A 26,549-nucleotide genomic window follows, 5' to 3' on the forward strand; every position below is an offset into this window, starting at 1 on the left:
TGTGTTCCATTGACGATGGTGGCATTGGGCTCCGGAGCCTGCTGGGGCTGTGAAGAAGTTTCAGTAGGAACATTTCCATTACCTCCGCCGCCACCCGCGTCCTGCTGGCCGTTTTGATGAGAAGTATCGTTTTCTACTGGCATCTTGTCAGTAGGATTTGTTTCACTAGCACCCCAAAACTAATTTCGGAGCGATGTCAATACAATAACAAGAATTACGTGAGTATCATTAAAATCTTCACAGAAGTCGCGCGTGGCCACCTGCACTCACTGACGTAAAGAATCTCACTGACTCGCCTCACATCCCGCACCACCACTCCACCGCCACGGCGGCTGTCCTGTGGCCCGCCGATATTGCCATATGGGGATTTGTATTCCTATTTTTATTCCTCTTATGATTAATATTGAGTATTCCTACAACCTTTCTACACTAAGTTTTCATTGGCAGCATAAGTGGCCCTCACAGTATGGGATGTCATTCCGTGATGCTAGAGAAAAGGCTGAGGGTGAATAAGGATCCTGCGGCGTGTATTGACTGAGCGTCTGGCGGTGCACAAGCGGGGCGCGGCACAGCCAGAGGCGGGGCGTTCAAATCTCCACCCTGGAAACTCTTTGACAGCATCCCTGCTGATCCAGACATTGTTATGCCAGTATTCCTTCACCTTCTTATCTCGGTGGGTCCTTCCTCAAAAAACTGTCTTCGCTGACGTGGGACCGCATGAAAAGCATCACACACCGTATCCAGAGTGGTGGTGGTGGCAATGCTGGTTCAGCAACCAGCAACGAACTTTACCTGTTGACGTCATAGTTACACCTTTTGTGCACCTGTCTCGGTCCCGCTTCCTCCTTCCATCCACTTCCTTCCTTTCCTCCTCATTTCCCCTGCGTCATTCTCTCCCCAGTGGTACTGACGCAGTCTATCATATTCGATATCATTTTGTTAAAATGTTGATTTTCTTTCTTAGAATCATTCATTTAGTAAAGGCGGATTCATATGTCAGTTTGTGGCTGAAATTGCAAGTCGGTGGAGTTTCCGACTGAATATCGGTACCTAGCGACTGTAAAAAAAACAGTCGCAAATCAAGACCAACATGTTGGTCTTGTTCAGTCGATTTGCGACTTTATTTACGTTGTGACGTCACAGAGATACGTTTGAAAATGTGGTGTTGATGTAGAAAAGATTTTGGAGTTGGTGAGGAAAAAAAGGGCACATCTAAACTTACGCAAAATCGGCGTTCGACGAGATAACTGCCACTCTCCGCTGACTGCTTCCCTCTGTGCAGGGTGTTGTTGGAGGTGAGGATTGAATACTTGTGAGTTTTTATTTGATCGCTATTGTCGTCGTCACCAGAGGAAAACATCTTGTTGGGTATCTGTTTATTTATATCTATTTCCTGCCAACCAACCGATACTTCCCAGTCGCTATGTGTAAACGTGTTCCGACTAGAAGGGCTCAGTCGATACTTCTAGTGACTTCCAATTTCAGTCACATATTGACACATGTGAACCCGCCTTAAGTTACCACACTTCTGAAAGCTTACATCTATATAACAGAGCACTGAGTGTCATGAGATATTTGTGGTAAATCCATTCAGTTCATTCATGGAATACTGATGCGATCAACTGTCATTTTGACAACCCTATAAACGTCAATAAAATGCCCAGTGGTAAAGCAAGCCCAAATTACAAAATATTTCCATTCGCAGGGTCAACAAATCATCTACTTTATCCTAAGTCACAAGATACTGGCCAACACGAATCTACTTCTGCAAAATAGTAGTAGTAGTAGTAGTAGTAGTAGTAGTAGTAGTAGTAGTAGAAAAAGCAGCAGCAGCAGCAGTGGCGGCAGCGGCGGCAGCAGCAGCAGCATCGGCAGTAGCAGTAGTAGTAGTAGTAGTAGTAGTAGTAGTAGTAGTAGTAGTAGTAGCAGTAGTAGAAGTAGTAGCAGCAGCAACAGCAGCAGCAGCAGCAATAGTAGCAGCAGCAGCAGCAGCAGCAGCAGCAGCAGCAGCAGCAGCAGCAGCAGCAGCAGCAGCAGCAGCAGCAGCAGCAGCAGCAGCAGCAGTAGTAGTAGCAGCAGCAGCAGCAGCAGTAGCAGCAGCAGCAGCAGTAGTAGTAGTAACAGTAGCAGCAGCAGCAGCAGTAGTATTTTCTTTTTCTAGGCTGTGACCTATAGCGCCTGTAGGTATACTTGAAGAGTATGCGTGGGAAGCGCTGTTCCGCTTCCACCCATTAGTGGTCCAGGTAATTTTATTTATAATGGTACCCATATCAGGGCCCACATCACCACCAAAGCGCATGTTTGGTGTAACCACCTAGACTGTCCTAGAACCTGGATATCATGGTGACATGTAGGCAACTTTAAACCATTCGACAGATGACAGCTTCGAAGCGATATGTGGTGAAATTCGAACTTACGCGTGGACATCTGCCCGATCCCACGTTCATCATCTTATCCACTACGTCACCGCCAACCGCCTGTTGTTGTTGTTGTTGTTGTTACATTTAGCTATATAGCCGTTTAACTTCCTTGCGTACAACAGATCCCATATACTATCTAACGCCAAACCTTTTGATTACTTATAGTTCTCATCTCCACTCCTGCATCATCAAATCACTGCACATGTTCATCTTTACAGAAAAGATTAATGTTAGAGCAATAGGCACGCGAGTGTTGCTAGAGAAGTCAGCACGCCTTAACGATATGACACTGAAGACACAAGCGGTAAAAAGAGGCTGTACTGAGGGCGACAGCAGCACACACTTTCCATCACAAGAGATGAGCCATACCTGAACTTTATTCCCATTGCTATTTGGCTTCTTCCTCTGCTAGTTAAAAGTGCAGTGTAGGGTAATCAATCAGCCTTGACGTTTTCTAAGATTTGTTGTTGCTGTTTGTAATAAATTAATAGTGACTTCTGATACTATCCATACCAGGTAGCTGACAGAAAACGGAAAAACCATATCCTCGTGCCCTTCATCCTGGTGAAGGAGTTCGCACAGAGAGAGAGAGAGAGAGAGAGAGAGAGAGAGAGAGAGAGAGAGAGAGAGAGAGAGAGAATCTGGAGAGGTGCGGATTACTGTTCTACCGATGGAAATCTGTCACCAAGTGGCCGCCAGACGCACCACCAGCTGCAGGTAGCGGTGGTCACGCGGTACAAGGGCGGCAGACTAACTTTTGTCTTCCTCTGATTCTTAGCTTTTGAGTGGCAACATGAAAAAAGTGAGCGTAAAGTAGAAATTTCCAACATGAAGGCTACGGTAGGGGTCTTGTGAGTTGGGAAGGATATGCGGTCGGCTTGGCAGGAGGTGATAGGTAGTCAGTGGTGGCAGGCAAGCACTTCTGTAGTCAGTACTGTACAGATACAACTTTCATAGCTGAGCTTTGCAAACGCAGGCCACGTCGTCAGCCTGTCTTCTCATGAATGAGATGAATGAGAATATAATAAATACAATGAAGTTAACGGTTTGTGCAAGCAATGAAAAGCTACCGAGAGTTTTGTACTAACAGTGCTGTCACCACTGATAATAATGATGATAATAATAATAATAATGATATTAATAATAATAATAACAATAATAATAATAATAATAATAATAATAATAATAATAATAATAATAATAATAATAATAATAATAATAATAATAATAACAATAATAGTAGTAGTAGTAGTAGTAGTAGTAGTGGTAGTAGTAGTAGTAGTAGTAGTAGTAGTAGTAGTAGTAGTAGTAGTAGTAGTAGTAGTAGTAGTAGTAGTAGTAGTAGTAGTAGTAGTAGTAGTAGTAGTAGTAGTAGTAGTAGTAGTAGTAGTAGTAGTAGTAGTAGTAGTTTTAGGACAAGATAACTTGACAATTAAGTTTTCCACATGTCACACACCATTTAATCATATAATCCTCACTTATCGCCACGAAAAGAACAACGCTTACGAGTACAAGTTGACTTTGGAGGCCTTGTTATAGAGGTTATGACACCTGGAGGCCACTACCACTACTATTACTACTAGAACAATCAATAATATAATAATAATAATAATAATAATAATAATAATAATAATAATACAGTATTTACCTGTTTAATAATAATAATAAAAATAATAATAATAATAATAATCATCATAATAATAACAATAATAATACAGTATTTACCTGTTATATCATGAAACGTCAAACAATCTTGACAATCCACTACTGTTTAAAATACGTGCATCATGCACTGACCCTGGCCACTTGGGAAGGATTTCCAATGTTCGATAATTAGCATCGAATACAACTTGCACATTTAAGCTGTGATAGCCCTTACGATTCACATATACTTCTTGTTCTTTCGGTGCCACAATTCGTGTCCCATCAATGACACCGATGATGTTTGGGGAATTTGTTATGACCAAGAAGTCCTCTTTATTTCTCTCAGCTCTATCTGGAGTGGTGGGAAACTTTATAAACCTCTTGAGGACGTTGCCATCTGCAAGGGCGTCCACAGTTTGTGAGATAGCTCTGCTGATGCTGGATTGCGAAGGGCCGAGGTCATCACTGCTACACTGTTGCATTTTTCCAGTGGCAAGATAACGTAAGGTTATGATAACCTTCATCTCTGGGGTGAGCGGGTTTGACCTACTGGTCTCACTACACAGGATTGATCACAAATAAAATACCTTCACGGTCCAATCTGTACCTCTTGATGAGTTCAGCATCATTAAGCTCATGTAAAACGTCCCTTCTACGATGATTTCTTTCTGGCTGATGTGGTTGTTGCTCTCGTGGCCCTGCCATGTTGTTTGTTTACACCCAGCTCCGTCGTCCATAGCGCTACAAAAACAGGGTCGACCCAGTCCTAGCGCTAAGCACGATGTTAGGGCCGACGAAAATTTTTAAGCGCGTTTTCTGGCAAGTTAGGCACGACGGCCGCCATTTTGGTTTGCTAAGGACGATGCCATCAGCCTAAGACAGTTTCGTGGATATGGGCCATGGATTCATCAAAATACTTAGCAGCAGGCACTTACCAGACCAAACCCTGGAACTCCCACCTACATCTGCTTGTACTGCTTTTTGTTCCTTGTTAACACACACACACACACATTATTCTTACCTCTTATGACTACACTCTCCAGGGCTGAGGTCTAAATTCGAAAACCCTTCATCACAGTTCTCCTTTGGCCACGAATCCCGCGCTTTTAAGGTAAATGTGAAAAAGGTAAACTTGAGTGTTCGCTTGCTTTATTTCCGCACCCAGCGACACAATGAATGCATGTTACACCTCTTCTCACAGGGGTCACTGGCACCTGTAAACACACAATACTCGACACAGAATTAGTGTCCCTATCATTCAATACACACTGTGACACCATCCACACGGCACTCACCTCTCACACTCACAGGCAGTCGTGGCGCCATACACTTTCGTGACGTCATTTTGAACTGTTGCAGAGGAGAACGCATTGTTGCCAAAGAATCCAAAGAATATATTAAGACCTGGTATTTAACAGAAGATGCAGCGTGAATTCTCAATAATTTCAATAATATCAATATCAATACTATTTACCTACGGTAGGTAGGCAGTAGATAAACTAAATTCTCAGTATAAAAAAAACATATATATATATATATATATATATATATATATATATATATATATATATATATATATATATATATATATATATATATATATATATATGTGTGTGTGTGTGTGTGTGTGTGTGTGTGTGTGTGTGTGTGTGTGTGGATAGAATAAGAAATAACTCATCTGACTTCAAATATTTTGGTTCAAGAGAGATAGGAAGGAATTAATTCTAAAATGATATTCTAGATAAGTGAAAATGATGATAACATTTTCATTGGCTGATCACCGATGGTCTCGTTCATATGTTATTATTTTGCCTTGTGAAGTATGTGACAGACAAGAGAAGACAAGGGGACATAGGGACACGATAACATTGCCAATGGCTGATCGCTGATGCTCTCATTCCCCTGTGTTCGTTTTTAATCTCTTCAGTACCATGACACATTTTCATATTAATTTTACTAACCATTTGGTGATTCTATACAGCTTTAGAAACTTATGTGGGGGATTAAAATAGTCAAGACGCTGGCCATTAATCTTCTGACCTCCATAGAGTTTTCCTAATGCAAATAAAATCGTCTAATTATACTCAAAACTCAAGGTCAAAATGCGTCCCAATCCCCACTTTGAATTTCCCTCCGTGGTGCTCCTCTCGCTCTTCTCAGCCCAAACAAACAACAGCTGAGGGGCGTTAGAAGGGCGGCTACTGCTGAGTGTCACTTTCGCTGTATGGGACGTGTGAGTGACCTTTTGCTTAATCATTCCATATAAACTGTAATGTAACATGTAGATCTTTGTATCTAAGGCTACAAAGCTGTACTGTTCACCTCCTTATGGCTAGTACGAGCTGAGAAGTGACGTGTTTCATTGATTAATTCTCGGTACTGTTCTCCAACTGCCCTACTTATTCTGCTCACAAGTGTAGTGCATCTGCTAGGGTGTGTTTGTTTTGCCTAATGATGTAATTCTTTATTCTGCTGCTTCACTGCCTCCGATGACTGCTGGTGTTACCTATAGGTGGCCTGGGGGGGCGTTACGTACTGGCCTGCAGCGCGATTATTATTTATAAGATTGCTTCTGATTAACTCAAATTGATCAATGATTAACAGGCTAAAATCTTATGTAAATTTGGAGTTTTACTCTTAATTCTAAACAAACGTAAGCTGGCATATATTTACTGCTTTATGTAAAACTTATCTAGAAACAAAGCTCATTTAAGCTAACAGTTTTGTAAAGAGGCCTCTTCTTATCAATATCTGACTATTGGCTTTACTTGAAGCCTCTGAGATACACTTCTTCTCAAAACCAACATAAGATGCACAGGCCATAAGATGGATAGCATGTCATGTGTGGTTTGTGGTGATGTGCGTTGGTCAGCTGCTGACAGATTTAAAGTCAGGCTTAGATGAGTGTGCTTGATGAAGCTGAAGGAAGCCCAGATCTGATAGTATACCAGCTTTCTAAAATAGAAATGATAGTTGATAACTAAGAAGCAGTGATTAGTCAGCTGGTTTTGTTAAAAACTATTTTTGGACACTTCATTTAACCAACAAATGATTTATTGGTTATGAGGCGTGTGGAGAATTGTGTCATGAAATGAGATCATCCCTAAACACAATAAAAACACTGGACATGAAGCATTATTGTACATGAGTACCTCCTTGAAGGAGACGTTGACATAGAATAAATTATGTTAAATAATTTGTGATTTATGTAAACATTTCAGAACTTTTGATAGTCTCATATGGGCATCATGATATGGTGTTTAGCCTTGTTTTCAAGGTGATTACAACATTTTGATCTATCACCTTCCATAAGGAGACCTCAAACTAAACATCTCAGAAGTCTTACTGTGTTGCTGTTCCAATGTACAAATAACGGAGTGGAACATTTGCTTGGAAGTTGTCAGTTTTGTTGCTTCCGTAGAGAACTGAATGTCACCGTGGATCACACATCTCATTTGTGTGAAGCACCTGGGAAACTATTGTCTGGTGATGTGATGGTTGGTGCCTAAGTTTGAGATCTTACATATTCTGTACCATTTAGTTTCAGTAAAGATGGAGTTTGCTGAGCTGATCCGCATCTCTCGGTGTGACCGTGTGATGCTCCACCGGCCCCACCACCGGTGCTGGATGGCACACTGTGCATCACGGGGCACCACCTCATTGTGTCTGCTCATGGAGAGGAGCCAGAAGAACTCTGGGTTAGTGGAGTGGATTATTTGTTATATTAGTGAGACATTAACAAAGTATTGTGAATATTACAGCCTACCTACCCTACCACTTTAAGGTGCATTTAGCTTCACTAGTAAACCTTATGATCACTTCCCAAGCTGAGTGAGTACCTTTAGGGATCAGCAGCATTATGAATTATTATGAAAATTCTGTTCATACCAGATTTAGCTCAAGGGAAAACTAAAATATCTATATATCTACCTATGATAGTAATTATACATTTTTTTTTTTCATATTGTATACATATGCAAAAATATTTGCAAATTTGTGTTTGGTTGGAAAGAGACTTCAAAATTATTGAATGGACCAGGTATATATTTTTTATCCACTTAGAAAATTTTCTTTACTCTAAACATAACTTTTCTTTTGAAGATTGGATCTATCATGTCTTGTAATAGCGTGGCATTGTATTAAGTATATTGGAAAGCTTGATGTATTGGTAATAATTCTAAAAGTTAGTTGAAGGGATGTCAAAGTAGAAGAAATTTGAAATGCCAAGACCCAGATGAACTGATGCTGTGTATCTGATTGGATACCAACAACTAGGAAACCAATAATGGTGACAACGAGGAACAGAGTAATCAACGTTGCAGCTGTAAACTTACTTGCAGAATTCCTTAATTAGTATATTTTTTAACTGGAATAGATTGTGATATGAAGCTAAAATTTTTCTAACTATGTCCCAATCTTCCATCAGCTTCTGCACAGCAACATTGATGCCATTGAGAGAAGGCAGCAGGGCATGACAGGGGGAACACTCTGGCTCAAGTGTAAAGACCTGCGCATCCTCCAGCTGGACATCATCGGTGCTGACCAGTTTGCTAAAGTTGCTGACACGTTAGAGGATCTCATTCGTGTGGGTACGTGTGTGGCAGATTCTTGTGCCCTGATCATTGCCACTTGTCATTTCACTGATTCTCGAACACTTTTATCTTCATGTTTTCTCAGAGTAAGGTTGAAAGAGTTATAGTATATCTTGATATGTACTGTTCTTAATTACTTCTGGGAACCCTGCACTAGATAATACTGAGGCAACCACAACAGAATTGTTTCATTTGAACTCTTATATGGATGTACTATAGTGGAACCAGACTAATTTGGTACTCAGGGATGTTGTTTTACATTGGTGTCACATTCACAGTTAACAGGCATATAAACACGTATATTGCTCATACTGTGTACCTTTTGCCTTGATTACTCCAATATTATAAATTACTATATGTGACTACTTTTTATTTATTTATTTTTTTATTTTTTTTTTTTTTATTTATTTATTTTTTTTATAGCTCTTGTAGCTCTTGATTTGATGATAGAAAACCTACATTATGTTTTCCGGGACACCAGGCAATGCATATAGGCTGTGTGGCACTGCTATCACAGTGTCTTTGACACATGAATACCCGAAGCTGCGCTCTGCTCATCATTGTCAGACCAAGTCATTCCGCAGTTGAGATGGCAACTACACAGACAGTTACAGCCAACATCCTGAGGACCAAGTTGGTTAGCTTCCCCTATAGATACTATTGCTTTCTACTCTTTTGAACCTAGCATATTCCTTCCAGAGGATCCAATGTTCCAGTATCCCTTTTTCTACCGTGCCATGTACAATGTTTTGGAGGACGGCTGGACCACCTTCCTGCCAGAATCTGAGTTTTCTCGCGTCATCCAGCAGGGTGATGACTGGAGGATATCTTATGTTAACAAAGATTATAAGGTAAAATAATTCACATCATCATGGTAATACTCAAGCTTCTGCTGTATTATTTTTGTGTGATATATAACACCTTCCCAGCACAGGATCTATATATAGATGTTTAAAAAATGGGACTTTTTGTCGGATCGTCTACATATATATGCATTTGTTCTCATTTTTCTGCACTAAGTTGTAGCATAACCTATATCTAAATGATTTTTACAATTAACAAAATTCATAAATTAGTCATTGTTGGGCATCTCAATTACCGAAACACTAATCAACATGGCGTCTCAAGGCCGGTCACCACTTGTGCATTGTGGATGGTGGATGTGCTACTCACATAAGCTAATACTGGAAATGTTTGCATTTTTTCCCACTTTCTTTTATTATTAGCCTATCATATCAAGGAGAAAGAACTGTACCACTACCAGCAACGTTGCATAAAAATAGATAGGTAGAAAACAAGTACATATGTGAAAATATAAAGAAAAGTGGAAGTAAATTACATCCAGGTCACAAGTCCAGGATGTAAGTAATTCCAAACATTCATACTGACATACATTATCACCAATCAAACATAAATAACATTTATATACTGTATAGATTCAATTGTGTTCAGTTTTGCAGCAGAGTCTATATATAGATGTCACTTGTTCAGTTTTGCAGCAGTCTTTATATAGATTCAATTGTGTGTTCAGTTTTGCAGCAGAGTCTATATATAGATGTCAATCTGGAGTACCCATTTGTAGGGAAACCATATGTATGGATGAAAGTCGGTAGAGTCTGTATATAGATAATTTTTATTTGGTAGTACACTCATCTGCCCTGCCGCCGGGAAGGGGTTAATGCAGTGATTTGATAGAAGTTTGGTAAATGAGAAAGAAGTGATTAGCTATCTTATTCAGAGGACCCATCAATAAATGGACTCAGTAGATGAGATGAACTACCCTACATGTTCTAGTCACTGATGATGAGAAAGCATTTGTAGAAGTAAAACCTTGAATGATTATATCCATGTGGACATTATTTAGTTTTTTTATTTATTTAGTTTTTTTTTTTTTTTCAGGTTTGTTCATCATATCCAGCTGCTGTTGTGGTGCCAAAGAACATTGAAGACAGTGATCTTGTAGCTATTGCGAACTTCCGCCAAGGGGGTCGCTTCCCTGTCCTCGCCTACCGCCACGAAGGATCGGTAAGGGTTGGTCTCTGCTTATTACTACGTATTATGTAAGAGGGGAAAAGGGCAACATAAATGATCAAACAAAAAGGCCCACTCAGATGCTAGTTTGCAAGTACATGATAAAATTTGGTATCAATGTGTGGATATGTCTTGTGTTTGATTAAGACTGTCATTGTTCCAGGCTGTTCTTATGAGAAGCGGTCAGCCTCTCATCACTGCCAATGGGAAGCGATGCAAGGAGGATGAGCGTTTACTGAACAGTGTGCTGGCTCGAGAAAAGCGAGGCTACATCATTGACACTCGCACTCAAAACTTGGCGCAGTCTGCAAAAGTAAGACATGTTTAGTGTTAAGTTTCTTTTTTGTGGTGAACTTCCATTAGGTGACCTATTTATGAAGCATGTACTTGATGCTTTGGGATATTTTTTATTAAAGTTGGTGCATAATTCTAATTAGTAAAGTATGTGGGCAGAATTTCTGAGCATGTTGTTTTGGATTTGATTATGTTTTCTTTGATGTTTGAGATAATTGCAGATTTTTCAGATTTATGCTTTTTATTCCTTAGTTTTATATCCCCTTTGAGCTTTTACAGTTTAAGTTGGAGGTACACTTAATATATAATGTTCAAAGTGTCCTTATTCTGTTACCTACTGCTGTCTGTGTCAGACTGCAACAGAAGATGAAGGTTGGTGGACTTGCATTTTTCGGAAGTCCTACAAAATAGCGCTTGGAAAGTGACATTATGTCCATGAAGCCTATTACAGTATCAGAGCCTTGTCTCCAGACTTTCCTGGGTTATGATTGATCTATAGCTTCCATCATCACCTTTGAAAAATATTCCTTGTCTATTGTATACTCATACATGTATTTAATTAAAATACATGTTATACAATATTATTTTCAGTATTTTGAGTACTTGTTGACTCGTATAAGAATTTTTGTGAAGTTAAATTCTTCACAAGCCTTACTATATATTTGTAATTTTCATATAGATTAAAGAAAGGCAGCAACAACTACAATTGTTGTGTGTTACAAACTTCCACTTTAATCACAAATGGTATTTTAGTCCCCATTGGAAAACAACAGATTTTGTGTGGTCCATATTCATTCATGTTCTGCATGGCATGTCACTGTGGCACTAAATCTGTATCTAAAGAAATATCCAGTGTTGTAACTGAAACACTGACAAGGTAATTCTGGATGTTATATATGTAATATCATAATTGATTGAATTAAAGTAAGACTTAAGAATCTGTTTTGGAGAGCAGTTCATCTAAAAATATTTTTCTTATTGTTAATGTGTTGAGTCTACATATCTTTTATTGAATTAGTTCATATCTTGACTCAGTCAATATTTTGTATTATTGTTCCATGCAAACTTTGCAAGTATAATAATTTGCTTCAAGTCTTCATGTCCCAGAATGATGAAACTCAGACACAGTCATGCACTATATGGTTTGTGTTTGTGGTATTGGTCATTGCAGCTTCATGCATGTCAACATAGTGAATTGCAATGGCACTCACACACCACTTACTCAAGTCCCAACACACAATATTGTTTTTTAGTGTGGGAAAAAAAAAAAAAAATGGACCATTTACTCTACCTCTGCAATGCCTGTTCCCAAGGACTGGGTATGGCAAAAATAAGCATTCTTTTTCCATATTAGTCTTTTTCTTGTTAAAAAATATAACCTTATATCTTGATGTTAGAAGTAATGGTTGGGAACATTTAAAAAGCTGATAAATGACTTCATATTTATGAATATGAATAGAAGGAAACTTGTGAGAATGAATTAGAGAAAAATAAATGTGTATTGAGTGGGAGTCATGGCCTAGTTGAAGCAAAGGCGAAGTGAGCAGACTGCATGAGATCATGCATATAGTATCATGCACATCATGATCTCCCAGTCTTGTAATAAGCAAGTACACATGTAAGAATTAAAATTAAAGAAAATTTCCCATCTGAATTTCCATTAGAGGAATATGTTTGAATAGTAAAATCTCTTATATATAGTTTATGAATGAGTTGGTGTTTTATAGAGTGCAATGATAGAGTTGCAAAGTGACTGAACTGCAACAAGGTGATAGGCATCTGCTATGGTTTTGAGTAATATAAAATGCAATAATGCTAGCCAAACCCCTTATCACAAAACCTTTCAGTGGAGATGCTTCACTGATGTGATGTATTCTTCATCATCTACAATGGGGAGTTTTGCTCTGTAAGGTGAGCAGACAAGGCAAATAATGCTTGCAGAAGCTTATGAAAGACTGCAGTATGGGTGTCTTTAGCTGTGTTGTTGCTGACATGAGCATTTACATTATTCATATGACAAAAACAGCACACATCACTTATTAGTGCATGAGACAAAAGTTGAGTGGATTGTTTTGTATTCCTTATGATTTTGCTCCTGATCCAGCCTCATGTGACTCCTGGCATGATCTGTGAGGAGACTCAATGACCAACACTAACTTAGAAACAAAATGTCCCCAGGTATTGAATTGGGTATGTGTGTTAATAGTTTCTATGATAATGTATGTAAAATGATAATTACAGTTGCAAAGACTATTTTACCATTTATTTTTATTGATTATGCTTGTGTATTAAAGGATGCTACATCATGTTGGGTATAATGCTGTAGGTTATGGGTGGGCAAACTTTTTAGTGCAAGGGCCACACTGGAAAATTCACAATTTTATAGGACTGCTTAGTATGTTAATCCAAATTAATTGATATTTAAAACAGAAAAAATGCACACATACACACACCTGTAGAAAGAAAACCAAATGCTCACAATTTCTTTTATATTGCTTGGTAACTTTCTCTTTCAAATTTAATAACATTTGGTAGGCTGCATAAATTCCATTGGTGGGCCACATGCCAGGCAGTAGTTTGCCCACACCTGATGTAGGTAAAGATGGAGTTTGTCATCTTGTTTTCACCAAATTAATTCATTTAATTCATTTATACATATACTGGAAATATTAAGACAGCAGTTTGTTATGTTATGTTGATGTTCATATGTAATATTCCGATAATTCAGAGTATCACAGGCTAATGTAACTCAGGTGCACAAAACAAAATCATAAGCTTATTTCATTTGTGTCTCAAACAGGCTGTCGTGACATTCTCATGGTATTGTTAGTAGTGTTCCGTGAGCTAAGTTGTTTCAGTGAAGCTGCTTTGTGTTACTTTCAATTCCAAAAAAAGCACATTCATATCTATACACGTTCTCATATATTACATTCATACACAAAGGTTGCACTCCTTCCAGGAAGCGAGTTCCTATTACAGTAAAAAAAAAAAAAAAGCTAATTTTGTGGGACTGTGCAAAACTTTTCAGTCATGGACAGAATATATCAGCTGGTTTAAAAGGAGATTATGATAAAAAAAAAAGTAAATGAAAATTTAGGAAATTTTTTGTTTTAAAATAGTATTTCTTGAATGAGGTTTGGTGTGCAATTCCAGGGACATGCTAAATGTGGCACCTCATACCTTGATGGAAGTTTGTGTTGATTGAAGGGTTCTCTTTGTGGCTCATCCAGATTACTGCATGAGTGTCACGCTGGCACTAGCAGTAAATTTCTGGAAGCGTGTTTGATGAGTAGATTTCATATTAATATTGGTCCACCTAAGTGATTATTAAGTATTTATTGAATGTATGGCACAATAATTTTCACTTAAGAAAATTAGTATTAAGTTTCCTGCTTACATATCTCCTTTAAATATTAAGATTACACTTAGCCTTAAGATTATTGTTGAAATTTTATGATTGTGGTGAATAATTTTCTTTTTCTTTTGTGTACTAGTAACATGTGGGCAGTTGGTTTCAGGCATGTTTCTCTTCATCATTTTGTATATCATTGAAAGTATTTACGGTTAAAGTATGGTGAATATGAATAGTTGCACTGAGTATACTTGATTTTGTAATGTTATAATAACCATAGTTTTGCACAGATTGCTTTCACAGTGCATTCTTTTTATACACAGAATCTTGCGCAGTCAGCAAAAGTTCAGGTATAGGAAACTGTTTTAGTAAATCTATGTTGTCCATGGTTATCTGCATGCTGTCACCTCCTCTTACAATGTACACTCCTAGTTTTGTGTTTTCTGATAGAAGAATAAAAAAGCATGGAAGATGTGGAAATGAAAGGGAAAAGGCATGAAGCATTCATGATGATCATCAAATAGTTAAGCAACACAAATTTTGATAATGGTTTTGGTGAGTTAAGAAGAATCTTGCTGGAGTGTGTACGTTGTAACGAGGATTCCTTGCTTTACTTATTTCCAATGTAATTATCATTCATCAACTTTTTCTGTCATCTGCTTGCATTCAGATGAAAGCATTTACGTTAGCTTGTACTTAGCAACCGCTGTTTTGTTTGTTTATATTTGTTGTGAATTCATGTTAATACTAAGTCAGATTTCATATCTGTTGTATATAACTGCTATAGATGTGCCTCAACATGTATATATGTGGATGATTTGTTGCTTCTATTTATTATGTACATATTCACTTGAAGATTTAGATTACTTTAGAATATGTACCCAGCATGATCTTCATTGTGTTAGACGTACAAGAATGTGGTAAGTGAACATGACTTAACATGCAAAACCATGAACAGCTATCTATCAAGTCAAGGTTACATGTGTGATGTTTTTCATGTGTTGAATACTTTAATTTATTTAATAAAACATTCGAGATATCTCAGGCACACTAGTGGATAGGGACAAAACTTTCCATATTGCTATGGAAACTGGTCTTGAAACACCTTTTCTTATTTTATTTTATTTTATTTTTTTTTTTATACAACTTTTATGACATGTAAGGAGAGAGAGAGAGAGAGAGAGAGAGGCATAATTGAAAAGTGTTTAGGAATATGATGTACATGTAGCCAGATCTGCCAGATGTATTCTATTTACAACATTATATAGGAATACAGACACAATTTATATATATATATATATATATATATATATATATATATATATATATATATATATATATATATATATATATATATATATATATATATATATATATATATATATATATATATATATATATATATATATATATATATATATATATATATATATCAAGATGTATGTTCCTTTTGAATTTCAATCTTATTGTTATATATTTCTTTTCCCTTGCTTATTTTAACTCAATTTCAAAATAAGCTTAAACCTTTATTTTACATTACCAAAAATCTTATTGTTTTAAACATTATTGTGGCAGTCAGGTCTCAGATCAGTATTCAATTAATATTTTGAAATTTACTGTAATCATTGTGTGTTTCTTCATGTGCATAATGATTAGAACCACTACAGTTAAATGATACCAAACTCTTCAGTACTTCTTTTTGCAATGTTACAGGTTTTATATGAGCGAGTGATGGTTTGTTGCTCCCTGAGGGCACCTCACTCTGTAATGCACACACCAAACTGTCTCCCAAACAGAACAAATGATAATGACACAGTACATTTTTTCTTTAAGAGCACAAGAGATTTCTCAACTGAAGAGTATATCTTACATAAAGAAACACAAAATGACTTTCAAATGTAAAGGTCACATCTATTGTAGTGTTTGCAGGCCACAATGGTGTTTATTTTTTATACTGTTACTACTCCTGTTACATTAGCTTGGATGATATTCTCATGATTTTTTTTTTTTTTTTTTTTTTTTTTTAGAGAATGATATGATCATCTTTACAATTTAATTTACTTGAAAATTATAGCATGCATTTTATATGGTTTAAAATTATAGAAATATAATCAAACACATTTGGTATCTCAAGTCATATCATGATAATTTGGTCCACATTATGATTTATTCTTTTCTGCTGCACATGTTAGAAGATGAAGTACAGCAGACTACAAGACAAACAGTATAGTTTGTACAGACATGGGTGTGTGGTATTGGCAGAGCATGTAAAGGCTGGGTAAGTGCAAAACTTTGTCCTCCTCACCAGCTGCGGGGCGGAGGCTATGAGCCAGAGCTGCACTACCCAAACTGGCGCCGCGTCCACAAGCCCATAGACCGCCACCACGTGCTGCTTGACTCCCTCACCAAACTCATGGATGGTACAGTGTGCTGTTCCCTGTGTTGTCTTGTTCTGTCTTCAGTAGAGAATGAAGAAATAGACAAAGAAGTGCAGAGCTTTTTATGATATGGAGTTAATTAAAGCTTGGATAGGAACTGCCATCCTTGTATGAGATGTATTAAAAAGAGCATATTAGATATAATAGGAGAGTGTAAACATAAAGTAAATATTAGCCTTAGTTTTTCTGTTTTGAGGTAATTAGTAACTGAATGAAAGTGCCTATGCATTAAATGCACAACTTTCTAAATTATTACCTACAAGCAGCATACATTAGCAATTATAGTATGAACTGTAATCATGAGAAAGAGATTCAAAAGATGTATAAAGAAGATTGATCATTGTTTCTGCCAGAAAACCTTAGTCACTATGGTTATTTTGTTATTGTAAGATTAAAGATAAGCAAGAAAAGATACTTGAAAGAATCTTCAAAAACATTGTTTTAATGATGTGGTGTGATTGACATTTTTTATGAAAACCTTATAATTATCACTAACACATGATAGGTTGATTTGTTGTGATGAAAATATATTTTAATTTGTGTTGTAGGTGTGAATGATACAAACTCTGGAACGGACAAGTGGCTGAGTCGTCTTGAGAGCAGCAACTGGATGAACAACATCAAAGAGACCCTGAATTGTGCCTGTCTTGTGGCTCAGTGCTTGGACCAGGTGAGGAAATGACCTTGGCCTAGTGATGATATATTAGTGTTCAAACATTAAGTCACTGATCATTCCATTTAAAGAAGTCAAAGAGTTACACTAATTTTATTGTGAAAAATAAAGGAGATAAAAGTGTTATAGTTTTTCTCATGATTTTTTGATGAGTTGATTTCACTGAGTTTAGGGGAACTAATTAGTATGAACAAATTTGGTACTCATTTTGTTTATGTTTTATACATTCATTGAAGCTTTTATGGAGGTGAGGAGAAGTAAACAACATTACAAAAGATTTGCCTTCTCAAAATTGTTTGAAAGAAACTACTGCTCAGCAGATGAATTGGTTAGCTTGTCTGCATTGATTGGTGATCACACACTTGTCTTTTTCAGGATGGAGCCTCAGTTCTTGTTCATGACACAGATGGGTTGGACTCAGCACTACAAGTCACCTCACTAGCCCAGATCATCCTTAATCCAGACTGTCGAACTGTCAGAGGGTGAGGCTTTATATAGAGGATGTCTTTAGTTAAGACATATGAGGGTATTAACATTCAGCTACAAAACCATGTTCTTGTTGCTTTCATCCACTCCAGAAGGCTACATCCTGTAGCAACAGTTTTATGTTTTGTCTTGCTGCACATTCATTGCCTTCTTTGTCTCATTACATAGTTGCTTTTGTCTGCCATGTACATGTGAATTACTGCAGAAAGTTAAAGTGTGATCATTACTTATTTCTTTTCCCTGGATAGATTTGAAGCACTTATTGAGCGAGAATGGATACAAGGTGGACATCCATTTGCAACCCGTCATGCACGGTCCTGCTACACACCCAGTGCCCAGCGCTCCAAGATCAATGCCCCAACCTTCCTTCTCTTCCTGGACTGTGTCTACCAGATTCACTCTCAGTTCAGCTGTAGCTTTGAATTTGCTGAAAATTTCCTTGTGATGTTATTTGAACATTCATATTCATCACAGTTTGGTAAGTTTTTGTCAAGAAATTTTTGGTATAACATTTGGACATCATAGGTGGAGTGGTGTATTGATAGATTAATTTTGGGCTTAATGGGGAGATATTTGCTTGAAGGGATGTGTCAGTACTGCTGTCAATGTTGACAATTAGAAGTTTTGATGCTATCTATCTATATATATATATATATATATATATATATATATATATATATATATATATATATATATATATATATATATATATATATATATATATATATATATATATATATATATATATATATATATATATATATATATATATATATATATATATATATATATATATATATATATATATATATATATATATATATATATATATATATATATATATATATATATATATATATATATATATATATATATATATATATATATATATATATACCATTTTCAAGTCAGCAGACTCTTATTAAGAAGGCTGGTGAGATCATATTTTCCTTGCAAGCTAAAAGAACCACCTGAACTCATGACTGCAATGAATGAAATGGAAAGCCTTGTGGAAATGTGGTACATAAGTTTTGTATGCAGTACAATGATGCGCCCTTTGTTTACATTCCACAGTTTGCCAGCTAGCGTATTTCCCGCTCCACTCTCCCTCCCATCATAAATTTAAGATCATCAACATTATAAAGTTACATACATACATTAGTTTACATTATAATGACTTAGTCTTAAATTAAACTGCTTAAATGTTTAACTTCATAATTTTTACTTTCATTAAACCTTTTTATGATGTTTACTCTCAATGGAAGCTCAAGTCAGGGGTTAAACTTGTTAGAATTGGTCCACATAACAAAAATTCGCTTAATGAAGGGTTTTTAGGAACGTAACCCCTTCGTTAAGTCTGGGTTGGTTATATATATATATATATATATATATATATATATATATATATATATATATATATATATATATATATATATATATATATATATATATATATATATATATATATATAGACACACACACACACACACACACACACACACACACACACACACACACACACACACACACACACACACACACACACACACACACACACACCTGGTAGCTCAGTGGTTAGAGCGCTGGCTTCACAAGCCAGAGGACCGTGGTTCGATTCCCCGGCCGGGTGGAGATATTTGGGTGTGTCTCCTTTCACGTGTAGCCCCCTGTTCACCTAGCAGTGAGTAGGTACGGGATGTAAATCGAGGAGTTGTGACCTTGTTGTCCCGGTGTGTGGTGTGTGCCTGGTCTCAGGCCTATTCGAAGATCGGAAATAATGAGCTCTGAGCTCGTTCCGTAGGGTGACGTCTGGCTGTCTCGTCAAAGACTGCAACAGATCAAACAGTGAAACACACACACACACACATACACAGTGGAGACTCAATACTCGAACATTTTAATAGTTGAACATCCACACACATGATTGTAAACAAAGGTTCTCTGGCTCCCTCCACCCCTCCACCAGTTGTGCTGGTACGGTGTTCGGAATAACATTCTTGTGCATTCTGTCTATAGTTCTTCATTTATAAACTTACATTAACACCAAAGGCTTATTAGTGGTGAAAATATCTAGTAATCGAACGGCTGCACACACGGTTGTAAACAAAACTCTGGCCTCTCCCTCTCCCTCTCTGCTACTGCCATTGTCCTGTTCTGATACCATATTACCGATTAAAAAAATTGCTGGTTTTCCAGTATGCCGGATTCTGGTGTACATCCCTAGTCTTTGGAAAAACCACATTCTTCTGCATTCTGTCGGTAGTTTTTCATTTAGAAACTTGCAATAACACCAAAGAGGCTTATTGGTGGTGAAAATAAGAAATCTAGTGAAATTGGAAGTGTTAGTGAGCCACATCCCTCCATCAGTGGGTTCACAGGAATCATACCAGACGTTTTCATGGATGGTGACTTGTCCTCCTCCGACCTCCTTCCTGCTCCCCACCCTTCTCTCCTCCTCTTCTACATCATCCATCACCAGCCTTCACTTACAGTATGTACAAATCAAAATTACAAAAATCAAAACATTGTGTATAGTGTGTGTGTGTGTGTGTGTGTGTGTGTGTGTGTGTGTGTGTGTGTGTGTGTGTGTGTGTGTTTCAGTCAGTGTTTGCTTACCTGTCTCAGTTTGGGTATCTTTGTCTTTTTCTTTTTCATGTTATGACCTATAGCACCTGTAGGTTTACTTGAATAGTATGGGAAGCGCTGTTAAACTTCCACCCATTAACAGCGCAGGCAATTTTATTTATAGTGGTACCCATATTAGAGCCCATATCACCACCCAAGTGCATCTTTGGTTTAAGGCAATTACATGTCCACCTGGGTATCATGGTGACATGTAGGTAACTTTAAACCACTCAACAAATGACAAAGTTTCAAGACGCCACATGGTGGGATTCGAACCTGCGCATGGACGTCTGTCCAATCCCACGCTCACCATCTTATCCTCTACATCACTGCCTCCTTGTCTATAAAACTGTCTTTATGAGTCTCCCTGTTTTTATCCGTGCTTCTCATAATTAATAGAGATAGAGCGAATTACCTGATTTATAGGTATTGATAGTTGAACGTTTTGATACTCGAACAGCCATTTGGAATTAATTAAGTTACACACACACACACACACACACACACACCATGCTTACAATCCCATACAAGATGACCCAGACAAGGCATGACATTCACACACACATCTTTCATACTCCTTGTCTCTTTTGCCTCTGGAGGAAACAGAAAATCTTGTGGCCCACCACACTATAGCCTTGAGCTCTGGCATGGTTAGGCAATTTTCTTTATGCCATACAAAAGATCCTTAAAGTTCACATTCATCCCTAGTTAAAAACCTTGCCTCCAGTACACATCACCCTCAACCTTAATGTGATGACTGCCTGGTGCCGCTTACGGTGCAGCACCTACTAGTGGAGTGCCCCAGTTTGACTGACTTAAGACACCGCTATCTCTACTGCTGTCGCGGTAGAGATAGCGGTGTCTATTATATCTCAAAAGTCCTTGGACCAGAGTGCCTGGCCCAGGGCCATGATGTTTTTCGTTTTTTGGGGAGAAGATGGCCTGCTCCTAAAGCTGTGAATTTTATTTTATTATGTTTTTTAATGTTTAATTTAGTTTTACTGTATTTTTAGTTTTTTCTTTTAGCTATTGTATTGCTTTTAACTGTTTTTAGTTAGTCTTTTTTATTTTTTTTTTTTTTTTCTTTTTTTTTACTATTCTGTCTTTTTAAAGTATTTTGCGGCGCCAAATGACCTTTAGATGTTGCGGCGCCAGAAAGCTAAAAATCCAATCCAATCCAGTACACATCATTCATGTAATTAGAATTGAAATAAATTTCCTTTTTTTATGAGTTTTACTGGAACAGATGGCAAGAAACATTACTGTATATTTGAATATTGAAACGGGTTTTATTTTTCCAACAGGTACATTTTTAGGGAACAATGAAGGTGAGAGAAAAAACATGAAGGCCCCTGAGAGGACAGCCAGCCTTTGGTCATACATTAACAGACATGAGGTGCTTCCCAAGTACCTCAACCCATTGTATGAGCCAAATCAACGTGTCATATGGCCTTCTGTGGCTCCAATGAGTCTGGTAAGGAGAGATAATTCTATTTCCTAATGCTTTGTGACTAGTGTATTGGTCAATCTCCCTCTCTGTCTCTTCTCAAATTAATGGATCCTGTATATGTCAAGGCTGGTTTAGTGAGGAAAACTTGAAATATACAATATTAATGTTGATGTATATGGGAGGATTCTACATCCATGTTTTATGCTTGATAACTTCTCTTTTTTTTTTTTATTTTATTTATTTATTTTTTTTTATGGCCTATAGCACCTGTAGGCATACTTGTAGAGTATATAAGGGAAGTGCTGTTCAGCTTCTGCCCATTAGTGGTGTAGGCACTTTTATTTATAGTGGTACCCTTATTAGGGCCTGTATCACCACCCAAGCAAATCTGGTGTAACCACCTAGAACCTGAGTATCATGGTGATATGTAGGTAACTTTAAACCAATCGACAAATGGCATAGCTTCAAAGCAGTGTGTGGTGAGATTCAAACCTACATGTGGACGTCTGCCTGATCCCATGCTCAACACCTTATCCACTACTCCACCGCCTCCTGAAATGTTTTTATGTGATATCCTTTCAGCAACTGTGGGCTGGTGTGTTCCTGAGATGGGTGGTTGACCAGGGCCCGCAGGAGGCTGCCTGGCTGGTGGTGAAGGAGTTACGGGAGCGAGATGCCGCCCTTCGCTCCAAGGTGTCGCGGCTGAGGCGGCAACTGCAGGACCTGGAGAGGGAGGCGCTGGAAGTGGGCATACTGTCACCAACAATGGAGCTAGAGGTGGCCTAGGGAGGGGAATGAGGCTCTCAGGTTGTTATTTATGAAAGCTTGATAGCATATGTGTGAGTGTGTGTGTATATATAGTATGTATGTGTTGTTGATCAGATAATTATTTGACAATTTTGTACTTTATTTGTGTTAAACAGTATTTTCTTTACATTTACATTTCAAAGCTGTTAGTATTTTTAGTTCTTGTAATAGACTAGTCATCACATTACACCTTCATAGAAAATAAATTTCCCAAGAGATGTAAATTGTTTTGAAAATGATTGAATTATTTAATACAATTTTTCTGTATTTAAGTTTAGCAACTTTTAATATGAAATATGTGTAGTGTTGAACTGACTACTTGTATAATCTTATAAGCAAATGTTATATATGTGCATAATGTTAATTGTACATACAATTTCATGACAAAATTTTGTCTGAATTTGGCTGTCTCACAAGGAGTAGTGGTGACATTATGCATTCTAAATCAGGGACAAAAAAATGCCTTTTGATTTTCATTTATTGATCTTCATTATAAAAATACAATGATGTTTGAATACATTTCTTTTCTCTGCAACAAAATACCAGAGATTTTGACACAAGCGGAGCAACATGTGAGCAGAGTAATGGTGGAATAGGCAAATAGCTCATCATGACCTCTGAAGTGACAGATGTGTTGTAATATACATACCATAATTAAAATCATAATTGTGGATAGCTATTGGTTTTAAAAGTTTAATGATTTGGACATTAGACAAGGTAAACACACACACAAACAAACACATACTTTATATTGTATTTTGTATAGAACTTTAAAGACACATAAGCTATCAAGAGCTCTTCATATATGTATACAAATACTATAAGTAGCATCATACATTTTAATGCAGTAAATAGTTTCCAGTGAAGTTCATGGTGTTCTAGCTTTATACAAGGCAGATGTCACTCACCACTCTGTCAGAATAGTGAAGCCATCTTCCATCCACTCATGCTTTTTTTACCTTTCATGGCCGTGGAAGTATGTAGTCAGCTGTGCTATGCCTAAGCTCTTGGTCTGTGAGACTATCCCTTAAATGTAACTCACAGGCACAGGTAAAGACAGTTAAGTTGTATTGGCCATGATTCCACTCCATATAGCATATTACTGTTGGGAAGAGTTAGGGCTACACTGGCATTGATGTGGTATGACTACTTAATGGCATAATAATCCATTGGTGTGTAGTAGAGTTTGATGTTTAGATGCTATAGTGTTGTAGTAAAACACCCAGAACAGCCTCCCCCAGAAGGTTGTGGGTTTCCCTCATGTGTTGTGATTTCAGTAGCAATCTTTAGCAATATTTCATCATACTCTTAGATTGAAAGATTGAATATAGGTAACAGTCAATTTGGAATGACTGAAAATTTTACCTTTTGTATCTTTCATTTTTAGCACATGTCTTGTGAAATGCATGAGCACTCTCTGGTATGCAGTTTGTGTCCCTGGATCAGTCTGTGTTTAGCACATAAGTGACTTCTAACATCTCATCTACATGAGTGAATTGTCAGAATTGTAATTAGGAAATATTTTCATTGGCCTATCAATGATGGATAAATTGGATAAAAAATTATTACACAACTTGTGTAATGAACATGCGTATGGGATGCTAATATCATTCTAGCATAGTGATTACTAATTTTTTTTATGCCAGAATAAGAAGGTTCTGATTGAGAAGATCATGAAATAGAGCACATCCTTGTATTTATTTCCAAATTTGAGTGTATTATGTGATTCTTGCAAGGTGGAGGATCTGATATGTAGCGTGTATATGCAACCCAAGCAGGACATACAGTAGTGGCCAGAAGATGATGGCCCCGAGTCTGCATATCTCATTGAATGCCTTTAATATCAAAATAGCTTTCATTAGTTTAATGGGCAATATTTCAGGTCCTTTATTTTCCATGATGTGATTATTACTTATGTTCACCACCATTTCAAAATCATGGAAATAAAACTTCATGTTGAAACTGAAAGATGATTGGAATGTGAAGCAGTATAGTGTGGCTCTAAGCAGCACATTGGTTGATGTGGCGGCTGGCCTCTTGTGGTCTCTTGTGATTTGAACATTAAACAGCTTGAAAAATGCTTGCCTTATAAATGCTAAGATTTAAACATTTATTTGTCAGAATGTGATATTTTTATACTTAAAAAGCCAATCTGCTCTTGCCAGTTACTCAGGAGCTTCTTACTTACTATACACATATCCAACAAGTCCCCGTAGTACTCAGCAGTATATCAGGTGCATTGCAAGTTCATACACTTCAGCAAGGGTTTAGTTGTACAAAGAGTAGCTTCATACAATAGTGAAGTGTGTTTAAAGTTGTGCACAATTTTAATCTACTTTTGAGAAAAAATATATATATATATATATATATATATATATATATATATATATATATATATATATATATATATATATATATATATATATATATTATAGATTGTTATCATTGTTTGTAAATTGAGAGTTTTAACTGTTGAAGGGATTAAAGTAACTTCTAAGATCTGAAAACACTCTCTCTCTCTCTCTCTCTCTCTCTCTCTCTCTCTCTCTCTCTCTCTCTCTCTCTCTCTCTCTCTCTCTCTCTCTCTCTCTCTCAGATATTTGTTTCTAGTCATTGAATCACTAATAACCCATGCAAGCAGTGTGTGTTTTCATCATTACCATATTACCCAGTTCTGTCATCCAGAATGCTGATTTGTACACACACAAGTAGGTAAATACTGAATAGTTGCATAATCTTAAAGGTTCAGACAAATATTTAAGTTGTTCATAATTAAAGTATTATTGTAAATTTGAAAAGTTCCCATTCTTGATAACAATATTGGTGAACTATGGAGGCTAAACACAATAATCTATAGCTACTCTTCTGTGCTAAACGATAATCTCACTAAGACTATATACACATGACACTATTGTAAATGTTAGAGAATATTGTGAATGTCTCTATATAGTTCCTATTACATACCTACTTTTTTTTATTATTATTACTCATTTATTTAGTTATAAGGACATTACTTTTGTCTCTTTGTTGCAGTTTCCATATGCAGTGTGATTTTTTGACATTTTTGTTTACCTGCAATAAAATTCTGCATGATACAGAATACTATGAGGTGCACACGCCACCATTCCATATTGTGATGTAACAAACATTAAATATGCGCACCTACTCAACATGGTTTATTACCAGTATATTTTATTTTCTAGTCCAAGTAGAATAAAATGTGAGAGAGAGAGAGAGAGAGAGAGACGGAGGAAGACAAAAGGACACCCACACGAGAGAGAGAGAGAGAGAGAGTTCTTGGAAAGCTTTAAGGAGGACGTGAGGTAAAGAACAAAAATAAGACAAAAAAAAAAAAAAAAAAAATCTGAGGAGAGTAGGCAGCTGAGGAAAGAAACAAGGAAACTTGAAAAATGGAGAGGCAGAATAGAGAGACGCTCTTGAGTGAAGGAGGAAGAGGAGAAGAAAGATAGGAAGGAAATTAGAAGGGAGAAAAAGTGAAATAGTAAATGAATAATAAAAAAAAGGACAAGTGGAGGGCGGCTGAAGAGGGAGGTTGTGTCTCCTTTTGGTGATAGACAAAATGATAAACATGAGGAAGAGGAGGAGGCGGAGAAGGAAGAGAATAGAGAGGAGGAGAGGAAAGGAAAAGGAGGCGGAAGAGAAAGAAAAGGAGAAGGAATAGAAATGGAAAAGGAGGTGGAAGGGAAGGAAAAGGAGGAGAAACTTCAGAGTGACTT

General features: G+C 37.1%; 2 protein-coding genes across 29 annotated transcripts in view; one reads left to right on the plus strand and one right to left on the minus strand.

Annotated features, from left to right (window-relative positions):
* Window positions 1–291, minus strand: part of LOC123520154 (ankyrin-2-like) — a 391,211-nt gene extending 390,920 nt beyond the window's left edge. For 14 of the 28 annotated variants that reach the window (XM_045282122.1, XM_045282128.1, XM_045282115.1 and 11 more), the window contains exon 1: window positions 1–289. This exon is cut by the window's left edge and continues 64 nt beyond it. In XM_045282122.1, the coding sequence (XP_045138057.1) occupies window positions 1–143 (143 nt within the window). In that variant the 5' untranslated portion in view covers window positions 144–289. The other 14 variants (XM_045282127.1, XM_045282124.1, XM_045282120.1 and 11 more) reach the window with 3 other exon arrangements.
* A 7,320-nt stretch (window positions 292–7,611) lies between these two features.
* LOC123520159 (myotubularin-related protein 9-like) lies at window positions 7,612–25,192 on the plus strand. Its single transcript, XM_045282148.1, is given in 13 exon segments — window positions 7,612–7,680; window positions 7,683–7,762; window positions 8,491–8,653; window positions 9,356–9,507; window positions 10,556–10,681; window positions 10,851–11,000; window positions 14,657–14,683; window positions 16,642–16,753; window positions 17,320–17,441; window positions 17,820–17,926; window positions 18,179–18,408; window positions 21,860–22,029; window positions 22,588–25,192. Coding segments are annotated over 13 exon segments (1,707 nt in total). The 5' UTR covers window positions 7,612–7,616; the 3' UTR covers window positions 22,792–25,192.
* Window positions 25,193–26,549: the final 1,357 nt, after the last annotated feature.

Source organism: Portunus trituberculatus, chromosome 46 (genome assembly GCF_017591435.1).
Source record: "Portunus trituberculatus isolate SZX2019 chromosome 46, ASM1759143v1, whole genome shotgun sequence".
Lineage (NCBI taxonomy): Eukaryota > Metazoa > Arthropoda > Malacostraca > Decapoda > Portunidae > Portunus > Portunus trituberculatus.